Here is an 11,510-nt window from a genome sequence, read left to right on the forward strand (position 1 = left end):
GCAAAAAGAAAAGAAAAGATTATGATAAAGATTTTATTCTGTGGGTAATGGGGGCGGGACTAGATCAGCTTTAGCTTCTCCCGCTTTCCCTTTCAGCCATGTGGATTGTATTATTTGATGACGTGTGATGATGATGATTTAATGGACATGCCCGAAATAAACAAATTGATTGATTGATTGATTGACAACTAAACTCACCACAGACCCTGAACACAACGCTGGTTCCCATAGAGACCAAATGATCAATCAGTCTGATCAGAATCAGTCTCACTGATCAGAGCCGATATCAGACTTTTTTTTTTTTTTTTTTTTAGAAATGATTGGTCGAAGTAAAATAAACTACCAGCAGAACTGAAATCAGCCCCAACTTTTAAATCTATAGGTTAAAAATCTCTTTTCATGTGCTTATAGCTGAGCTCTTTAAACTTTATCTATTTTCTTTTCTTTTACTTTTTTATTCTTCTTTGCTCCTGTTTTTAACTCTGTTTTATGCTGTTTTATGCTGTTCTTTAAAAAAAAAAGTTTTGTCTTAATGTAAAGCACATTGAGTTGCCTCGGTATGAAATGCGCTATATAAATAAAGATGCCTTCATGATCCACACAACACTGTAGGAAAACACAGTTCTTTAGAGGATTTTCATCTGTTTATACTGATTAACATTTAGTTTAATCAGAGTTTCCTCCAAAGTTACTGATTGTTAAACAATAACACTGATTTGAATTGAACCTCTGATTTGAACAATATATGAATAAATATGTCAGGAATATCAGAGGTTTTTCTACCTAACAACAGTACCAGTCGTGTCCTACTTCTCACTGCCGAGTCGACCTGTAAATCTGAACCTACTTCCTGTCGTGTCCGTCGGGTCAGAGAGGACGTTTGATTCAGGACGTTTTCCCTCCGACACAAATACCAAACACAACCACAACATGAACCTGAATAAATCTAAATGATCAACAGCTCTAAGATCTAAGAACCAGTGACTTCCTCTGTCCTGAGATCCTTTAGCCTCAAAGTTCAACAGGAGTAATAGATTACTCTGCTACTGTAAACATCCAGCTGGACAGAAATAGACTTCACTTTGAATCAGCGCCAGTGTTTTGACCTGGACATGTGAGCTTCACCTTCAGATCTCTTTCTAGACTGGTTTATTTACATCCTCCATCCTGCTCTTCTCCTCCTCCACCTTCACTTCATGTATTGATTATTATTTGATCCTATTTATTGTCACAGTAACGACACATGCACACAATAGAAAACTCTACATCTTTCCAGGAATATTTGTCTTATTTCTTGTCAAAATGTCTCATTTCTAGTCAAAACTAATCTCTTTCCACTTTAAATACGACTCATCACCTAAAAATGAACTTGTTTTTAGATCATTTTCACTTGTTTCAAACTCATTTTCACTTGAAATAAGTAGAAAAGTTTCTTGTGCTTGAAATAAGAAAGAAAAACTTGCTCCACTATCAGATTTTTCTACTTATTTCAAGTGAAAATCTGCTTGAAAGAAGTAAAAAATAGGCTTCTGTCTTATGCTTCTTTTTTTTAATGTTTTGTCTTTATGTAAAGCACATTGAGTTGCCTTGGTATGAAATGCGCTATATAAATAAAGATGCCTTGCCTTGAAATAAGTAAAAAGTCTAAAAACAAGCTACTTTTTTATGTATAACTATGTGTATGTGTATAAATATACTTATTTTAGGTAGAATGAGATTAGTTTTGACTAGAAATAAGACAAATATTCTTGGTAAGAGTTTGAGTTTTTGCAGTATGTGCAGAGATTGTTGTGGATGAGTTTGCCGTCGCCAGGTGCTGATGTGTGTGTGTGTGTGTGTGTGTGTGTGTGTGTGAGTCTTAATGCAAACTGGAAAACAAACTGTTAAAGTGTGAGAGCAGCAGAGCGGTGGTGGTAATCTAAGCACCGGGGGCCCTGAGGGGTTTTATTTTTAGACGTCGACCTCGCTGCTCGTGAATGAATCCACCTCTCCATTTATGACGTAAAGTTTTACAAAGACACAATATCAATTATTATTTTATCTTTATTTTTAATCCACATTATGTTTTCTTACCATTTTGGCCTCTATTATGTCTTTTATGTAAATCACTGTGCAGCACCTTGGTCAACTTTTATGTTTTGAAAATGTGCTCTATAAATAAAGTGGATTGGATAAAAACTGCTGCTGTTCATCTGTTGACATTCTTCATACTAAGATAAGATAAACTACCGGTAATCTGTCCTGGTTCAGGGTTCATACTTTAACAATTACAGTGTCAGAGCGCATCATACATACATAGTTAAACACTCATCTTATCCTCTTATCCTCTTCTATAATCAGTCCATTTTTCACATTTATCCTCAAATTGTGTCTCTTGTCGTCTCAGTTTCTCAGTTTCTCATCCTCTTTCTTTATTATGTCTCGTGTTAAATTCCTCAAGTAGAGTATCTTACACGTTTTTGGTATCTCATATCCTATTATTTTTTGTAAACCCCTCCACACTGCAAAAATTCAAAATCTTACCAAGAATATTTGTCTTATTTCTAGTCAAAACTAATCTCATTCTACTTAAAATAAGACTCATCACATTAAAAGCAGCTTGTTTTTAGACACTTTTTACTTCTTTCAAGCTGATTTTCACTTGAAATAAGTAGAAAAATCTGATAGTGGATCAAGTTTTTCTTTCTTATTACAAGCACAAAAAACTTCCTTTCACTGGCAGATTTTTCTACTTATTTCAAGTGAAAATTTGTTTGAAACAAGTGAAAATGATCTAAAAACAAGTTCATTTTTAGGTGATGAGTCTTATTTTAAGTGGAAAGAGATTAGTTTTGACTAGAAATGAGACATTTGGACAAGAAATAAGACAAATATTCTTGGAAAGATTTTGAGTTTTTGCAGTGCATATTTTGTCCCAGTATCCTTTTAACTTTTGTCAGGACCAGAATATGTGACCACCTGCTCTCCACCACGGCTGCTGAGTCGACACCACTCCTTTCCTAATATCTGAAGTTATAAAACATCTGACCGTATTCTTCCAGTTGAATATTAAACCACTCTTCCTCCGTTATTTGTTCTTTCAATTCCTTTTCCCATTTTTCTCAGATATAAAGAGACGAAGACTTTCTACATGACATCAAACTTCTATATAGGACTGAGATTACTCTGCAGTTTTTACCTATAAGCTCTCTGAAACACCTCCACAACTTCAGTATCAATGTCAGTTTTTATCTCTTTCTCATAGTCGTCCTTTATTTGCAGGTTTAGTGATATTGTTCGTATTCATCTAATCTCTGTGTCTGTTCTTAAAAACATTAAACGTGGAGCAACAGAAACAAGGATGTGTTCCTTATTAACACATCAACAGTTAAAAACAACATTAACCTTCATCTGGAGACTCGTTTTCAACCATCCAGTCTCATTGTCTCTCTCTTTTAGCTCCTGAGAGGAACATCTGGCTTCAAACCTGCTAAATCCTCCACTACATGTGTCCGTCTGTGTCTGCTCTTTATAACCAAGTCAACAGTGTCGTATATAGTTTATCGTGGGATTTACAGTTTAACAGTTTCCTGCTGCAGCTGCAGACGACGCTGTGGACGAGGATAACCAGCTGACAGACGTTTAAACGCCTCATGGAGCTGCAGACAGAGATAGTTTCTCTCTATGAGCTCATAACTTAAACAAATATATCGATTATAGCTGATTTTTAAAGGCTTATGGATCCTTAAAGTGACCAATCAGATGAATAATCTTGAGTTTGTGGAGTTTCACTGAGGACCAATAGGCTATAGCCAAGGTGTTTCCATTATTCTGTCCACACACACATACACACATACACACCTGTAAACACAATCATATGCACACACACACACACACACATAAAAACACACACAGCATCGTCCATCACTTTGTGACTGTAGCTGAATTCCTGCGCTTATCTCATGAGTGTATTTATAGGTGCTGAGCCACACAACATGAATGTGTGTGTGTGTGTGTGTGTGTGTGTGTGTGTGTGTGTGTGTGTGTGTGTAGGACGTACACCCCCTGCAGTATAATAACAGCCAGATCCCAAAAGCAGCTGCTTCACATTGTTTCCATTCAACAGTTTAATAAAGTTACTACAAACTAAAACTATTAATGATTTTTACCACTTTACACTGTGAAGCAGTGAGACTTGTATTATGGGATGTATAGTTTCTGTCTCCTGCTGTGCACCAGTTTACTTGTCATTGTAAAAAAAAAAAGGGAATTTAAAGGGGGTTTACTGGGGTTTTTAAATGCAAAACTGCTTCTGTTCTTTATATGCACTCTTTCTACTGTAGATGCAATAATATGAAACGTATTTTACCTTTTCTTTCTGCTCGTCTTCTTTACTTTGCTTCTTCAGCGTCTCTCAAACCGTTCTACCTTCTTGCTTTGTCGTTGTTCTTCTTCCTCTTCACTTCGTCCCTCTGTCCTCTGTCAGTCTGTCAGAGCGCTGTGCTGTGTGTGTGTGTTGTGTGTGTGTTGTGAGTGTGTGTGTGTGTGTGTCAGTATCAGAGGGAAGTCATCATGGTCCAAATCCTGAGCTGTGACGTGTACGACCCTGAGCTCCCTTCACACCTCCCACCTCCATCTCCAAATACAGGCAGCCCCTCGTCGCCTCGTCGCCTCCCCTCCAAAAATATCCCAGAATATGGCAGACGACCCCCCCACACCGACTCCCCTCACACCCATCTAGAGGGTGTGTTGTTCATTTTAATGTTTAAATCCTGTAAATATCCTACAATTGTTTGACTGTTCATCTCCAATAAATCTAGAATCATATAAGTTACTATGGGGCTACTACTAGATACAACTTTACACTGATACTTCTCAGTTTTTAAGCTGATTAAAGATATAAAATTGCTTTTATGTTATTTCTTTACAAAAAAAAGAAGAATTTTAATGTTTAAATCCTGTAAATATCCTACAATTGTTTGACTATTCATCTCCAATAAATCCAGGATCACATAGGTTACTATGGGAAGACTACAGATACAACTTTACACTGATACTTTTCAGTTTTTAAGCTGATTAAGTGAAGCTAAACTCTTCTTAAATGTCTTAAACATAATCTAACAAAGTTACTTGATTTTGATGGTTGTTGTTTTTGGTGGTTGTCTAATGACTTCTATGGTTCTGAAGGCTAAAGGTTATGATATTATCATTATTGATTATTTTTGAGGAAGAAAGCATTATTGTAAAATAAAACACAAATAAAATAGAATGTTTTAAAGATATAAAATTGCTTTTATGTTAAAAAAAAAGAATTTTAATGTTTAAATCCTGTAAATATCCTACAATTGTTTGACTGTTCATCTCCAATAGATCCATAATCACATAGGTTACTATGGGAAGACTACAGATACAACTTTACACTGATACTTTTCAGTTGATCAGCTGATTAAGTGAAGCTAAACTCTTCTTAAATGTCTTAAACATAATCCAACACTTGATTTTGATTGTTCTTTTCTTTTGGTGGTTGTCTAATGACTTCAACAAGTTTTCAAATGCATGGTTCTGAAGGCTAAAGGTTATGATATTATCATTATTGATTATTTTTGAGGGGAAAAATGCGTCATTGTAAATCCAGAATCACATAAGTTACTATGGGAAGACTACAGATACAACTTTACACTGATACTTTTCAGTTGATCAGCTGATTAAGTGAAGCTAAACTCTTCTTAAATTTGTAAAACATAATCCAACAAAGTTACTTGATTTTGATGGTTGTTGTTTTTGGTGGTTGTCTAATGACTTCTATGGTTCTATGGATAAGGTTATGATATTATCATTATTGATTATTTTTGAGGGAAAAAAAGCATCATTGTAAAATAAAACACAAATAAAATAGAATGTTTTAAAGATATCAAATTGCTTTTATGTTATTTCTTTAAAAAAAAGAAAATAATTTTAATGTTTAAATCCTGTAAATATCCTACAATTGTGTGACTATTCATCTCCAATAGATCCAGACTCACATAAGTTACTATGGGACTAGCCTACTACTAGATACAACTTTACACTACTTTTCAGTTGATCAGCTATAAACTCTCTTTAAATTTGTAAAACATAATCCAACACTTGATTTTGACTGATTTATTTTTTTGGTGTGGTTGTCTAATGACTTCAACAAGTTTTCAAATGTAGGTTCTGAAGGCTAAAGGTCATTATGATATTATCATTATTGATTATTTTTGAGGAAAAAATGTGGGAATGCATGTAAATGTATGTAGTATGGTCAAGGATGCACTCCTCTGGTCTCGACTGTCTGCACTTCTCGAGGCTGTATGTATGGAATGGTGAAAATAGTTTTCCTGTAAAGGACAAATAAACCATCTCTAAAAGCGTCATTGTAAAATAAAAACACAAATAAAATAGAATGTTTTAGAGACATAAAATTTCTTTTATGTTATTTCTTTAAAAAGCAACAACATTGAACTTCTTCCTGTTTCTTGAAAGCAGGTGTAGCTACGCCTCAGATTTAGTAGTAGGGTTTTTTTTTTTTTTGAAGTTGGATTACAGCGGACTCAGCGTTTTCTGTTTTCACTGACGTCAAACGAACAGGTGTTCCTGCGTGCAACGTCAGCTGCGTGATGACGTGATGACGTAGTTCCGTCTTTCACAATAATATGTGTCTTTTAATGATTAAACTTGCGCTTTCTCCGCTTTCCAATGGGGGGACATAAATTAATATAATATTAAAGTGTTTCTTCTGGGTGAGTCGCAGTGATTTTTAACCCGCTGTGGGACGTCGGTTTCCCGCTGTGAAGCACCGCGACACCGGCGGAACCTTCTTCTCTTCTCTCCTTGTTTCCTCCTGTTTTCAGTCCGGGTGAAGCAGCTTCCGGGAGACGCAGGGCACCAGCAGTAAACATGGCGGCGGACCTGCTGGAAACAGTGGACAGGCTTCAGTCCCGGCTGCTGGACGCCCCGGAGCCCCGTAAGGTAACGGCCGGGCTGGGCGGGTGGCTGCGGGCCGCGGAGGGGAGAGGAGGGGACCGGGGGGTAGCACCGAGCTGAGGCCGGGGGCAGGGGGCTGCTCCCCGGCCACAGAGGCCCGAGACGAGCCGCCGCCGCCGCGACAGTTTCCCCGAGAGTCGAAACGGTTTTTAAATGCTGCGTTCAGGGGCCCGCCGCCGAGCTCCGACTTCTCACCACCCCCGACGGAAAGTTATTTAGATCAGGGGTTCTCCACTAGTCTCACTCTGGGCTCCACATTGTCCCATGGTCATTAAGTCGCGACCCACTTTTATAGAATTCAAACCAAGATTTTAAAAAAAAAGCCTTTAACAACTAATTTTGCTCTTGCTCAACTGCATGTAAGTGAATAAAAATATATCAAACTGCACAAAATGGAGACCAACAAAACGATATATTTGACTTCTAATGCATCTCTGCATTCAGAGCATGTTCACAAAAGTGAATAAATATCAAACTGCACAAAATAAAGACCCACAAAACAAAACCAGATTAACTGCATTCAGGCCACATTAATCAGAAAGTGAGGAGGAGCATTACAACTGCATGTGTTCACGTGTCTCGTGCCTTTCAAAATAAGTTATTTTTCAAAATAAAAGACATGTCCAACATCAGATGTGCATTAAATATTACCGGTATTTACTTTTTTGACCAGCTGTCCGCGACCCATCCAGAACGGGTCTAGACCCACTTTCGGGTCCCGACCCACCAGTTGAGAACCACTGGGCTATATTATATAGATATGTTTATTTATTTATCCTTTACCTGGTTAAATAAAGCATAAATAAATATAAAAATATGTAGGCTACATTATTTTATATGAACAAAAAAGGCTGGTGCACATCCAGAAGTGCAGCCAGGTGCTGAGTCCAGGGAGACCAATATCAAAAAGAAGAAAGGACTCACCACACTGTAGGAGCTCCCAAATATACAAAAACTTTGACCTGACGAAGAGCGTACTGCTCGAAACGTTGTCCTTTTTATAGTCCTCCAATACATGTTTGTATATTTGGGAGCTCCTATAGTGTGACTGGCGAGTCCTTTCTACATTACTTTATAGCCAATTTTATAAGATATTCAAATAGCTTGTGATTTAAAATCCAAATATATTACAACAAATCCTAACATTTAACAATATATTTTACTTGAAACTACATTGTTTTTAGTGCTTTGAAATGTAAAAGTTACATCAATTTTTCAAATAGATGTTCTCAATCAACTATACCTAACCGACCAATATATTTACCAATAGCAAGATGATTTAGGTCGTATCAGTATACAGACGTTTTGCTAATTAAAACCATTTTAAAACAGCATCAATTGTCTATATAACTTAGAGATATGATCGTCATGTGCCAGTTCTTCAGCAGTTTTGTAAATGTAACTGTTATGGACAAGAATCAGGCACGTTAACACAGATATACCGTAGTCTTTTATCGCTTCTTTGAGTGATATTTTGCAATTTTGAGAATTTGTGAATCCCAGTGTTCTCCTCCATCATCACTCTATGTGATTGGTGCCCAGTGCATTTTTAAGAACATTTAAGAAAACATGTTTGATTTGCTCCTAATAGTCAGCGTATAGTCAGAGTGGCAACAAGGAAATCAATCAGTATGTTGCACTGCACACAGGGAACATAATGTACTTGACTGGATTCATCCAGAGATCTCTCTAGTGGACTGTATGGTGTCTTATCGTCTGGGTAACGGGGGCTTCACACATCAAGATCAAATGTAAAAAATATGACATTAAAATAAATCCCAGATGTAAATCACCAGTTCTCAGAAATCAAAATGAAAGTCCACCACTGTTTACTTTAATCTATTGATTACAATAATACAAAACTATTAATGGATCAAGAAGGACAGCAGCAGATCAGTCAGTTATTGAAATAGTTGCAACCCTTTCATACATATATATCAAAAATATCCCCTTTTATATACAGTAATAGATCAATCTTCAACTTCCTTTCTTTCTTTAAGGGATCCCTCCTCTGTTGCTCACCCTGAGGTTTCTCCTGGTTTTCCCTGTTAAAAGGGTTTTCCATGGAGTTTTTCCTCAGTGGATGTGAGGGTCTAAGGACAGAGGATGTTGTTATGATGGGATGTAAAGCCCTTTGAGACAAACTGGTGGTAAAAACGGGCTATACAAATAAAATTGCCTTGCCTTGCCTTGCTTTGCCTTTAAATCTGTGCATACTGTATTTCCGACAGCCCGTGAACGCACCATGCGGACGTCACGATAATGAAGGGGGTTTTAACTTGTTATAACGTAGTTGTTGTATCAGCTGGGGGCTTGTAGCCAGCGGTGGACAGACACACACCTGTCCACCTGTCCGGGACAACACCTGTCCACCTGTCTGTCCACCTGGCCACGTCACACGGACACAAACCTGCACGCACGAGCCGCGGCGTGTTTTGGTCTCGTGTGCAACCTGCAGGCCGTAGCAGCCGTTAGCTTCAGGGGCTAACAGCTCTGTGTGTGTGTGTGTGAGTGTGTGTGTGTGTGTGTGTGTGTGTGTGTGTGTGTGTGTGTGTGTGTGTGTGTGTGTGTGTGTGTGTGTGTGTGTGTGTGTGTGTGTGTGTGTGTGTGTGTGTGTGTGTGTGTGTGTGTGTGTGTGTGTGTGTAACATTGAACTGTTTCCGGTTGAACTGAAGCTGCAGCTCGTCTGGATTTAAAAACCACTGGTTATATAAAAACATGTCGGATTGTCCCTTTGTTTACTTTCTCTGCTGCCATGTAGCAGCAGCCTCCCCATATTAATATGGAATAGAATAGAATAGAAACTAGCTTTCTAGCTAAATCTGGCAGATTTACATCAAATAAGTGTTTTTGTATGTTCATGAATATGTGGAGTCCCATTTCAAATAAACTAATAAATGAAAATGAAATAAAAACAAAACAGCAACAACAACAAACTAGACATGGTGGGTTCAGTCAACTCGACCCCTTGATCCGGTTTCCTGGATCAATAAGTTTAGTTACAGATTATTGTTGTTGTAGTGAAATCACAGCTTGATCCAGACAACATGAGGCAGCACTGAGCCTCAGCCTCACTGTTATTACTCACATATTAATAAATATAACATTTAAAAAGCTCTGCAATAACATATAACACCTGGTTTGAATAATTTAAAAAAAGTAATAGAATAAAATAAAACAAAATACGAACATCTGAGAATACCGTAGTTTCATGTAAATCAGACTGAAGGGTTGAACCGGTGGTTGAAAGTGAAACCACACAGACAGTTATTATCTCAATATCTGTTAAGTTCTTTATCTGTCACTTCCAGATCTTTGTTATTGATGCTTTATGTCATTATATTTTAATTTAATTCAGTTTATTTGATAGGGACAATGCAGGTTAACATATTAGTGACACTTCCACTCGTTACAAACAAGTCAATGTGACTGATGTCCTGCAGACAGAGATTAAAGCTGATGCTAGTTTACATCTCCTGTCCCTATATTTAATATCCATAAATCAATAGCTGGTTATTATAGAGCAGTGTTTTTCAACCTTGGGGTCGGGACCCCACACTGGGTCGCCAGGAATTCAGATGGGTTCGCCTGAAATGTCTAATATTTGATTTTTTTTTAAAAAGACTGATAAAAATGTTTTTTAACTAATCATTAATCTTTTTAAAATGATGATTAAAAACACCATGCACAATCTTTAACAACAGGATTCTATACTTTTGCTTTCTCAAATATAAATCGAGTTCAAATAAAATGCAGCATATGAGCTGCTGCATCTTGATTGACAGCGGGGGGAACCACTGTTATAGAGACTTAAATGTCAATAATATGAATATATAAAATAGCATAGCATACGTATTTTTGGCGTAAGGTATAGGCTATAACATGCTGTGATTAAAGCACATTTCCTGATACTATAGCTACATAAAACCTCTGCAGGAGAATGAACACCAAACCTCAGGACTGTTTCTCTGCTTCTAACTGTGACTCTTCTTTAATCGATCGATGGGTTTTGTGTTTCTGTTGCTCTGCAGCTACTGAAGACCCTCAAACGCCTGGGGGAACTTCCCATGACCGTGGACATCCTGGTGGTGAGTCTTTGTTGCTTCACATCAGATCGCTGTTGTTGAAGCTGAGACGCGTCGAACCGACGTCAGAGAATTAAAGCAGTGAATTTTTAGGAAGGATTGAGTGAAGCAAAAAATAAACTTCTTCCTCCAGATATCCAGAATCTGTTTAAAATGAAGGATTCCAGTTCTAACCTGAGAAGACCACTATTATCCGAGAAACCAAAGACTCGAGCTACTGTAAAAAATCACTGTCTTTCTGTTAGAGGGGTTAAAACATCTGGAATAATTGTCCTGAAAATATTAAATGATGCTGTACTCTAGTCAGCTTTAAAAGACTTTATAAGAACAACATAATTTCTCGTTACAGTATGGAAAATTAAGTTCAATGATTTTGTACTATTTTGGGTTACGCGCTGTGTACAATTCTTTATTTTGTTGTGATCAGAAATTTAAGTGTAC

General features: G+C 37.3%; 2 protein-coding genes across 2 annotated transcripts in view; one reads left to right on the forward strand and one right to left on the reverse strand.

Annotated features, from left to right (window-relative positions):
• The window catches only part of klhl43 (kelch-like family member 43), a 24,615-nt gene extending 20,090 nt beyond the window's left edge, over positions 1 to 4,525 (reverse strand). Inside the window, exon 1 of the mRNA XM_085790625.1 lies at positions 4,349 to 4,525. The gene's annotated coding sequence lies outside the window, so the exon portion shown is untranslated. The remainder of the gene's footprint in view (positions 1 to 4,348) is intronic.
• A 2,305-nt stretch (positions 4,526 to 6,830) lies between these two features.
• Positions 6,831 to 11,510, forward strand: part of eloa (elongin A) — a 29,140-nt gene continuing 24,460 nt past the window's right edge. Inside the window, exons 1-2 of the mRNA XM_085790624.1 lie at positions 6,831 to 6,969; positions 11,016 to 11,072. Of these exons, the coding sequence (XP_085646750.1) occupies positions 6,898 to 6,969; positions 11,016 to 11,072 (129 nt within the window). The 5' untranslated portion in view covers positions 6,831 to 6,897. The remainder of the gene's footprint in view (positions 6,970 to 11,015; positions 11,073 to 11,510) is intronic.

This window comes from Trachurus japonicus, chromosome 11, assembly GCF_045865225.1.
Source record: "Trachurus japonicus isolate A0001 chromosome 11, Traja_1.0".
Lineage (NCBI taxonomy): Eukaryota > Metazoa > Chordata > Actinopteri > Carangiformes > Carangidae > Trachurus > Trachurus japonicus.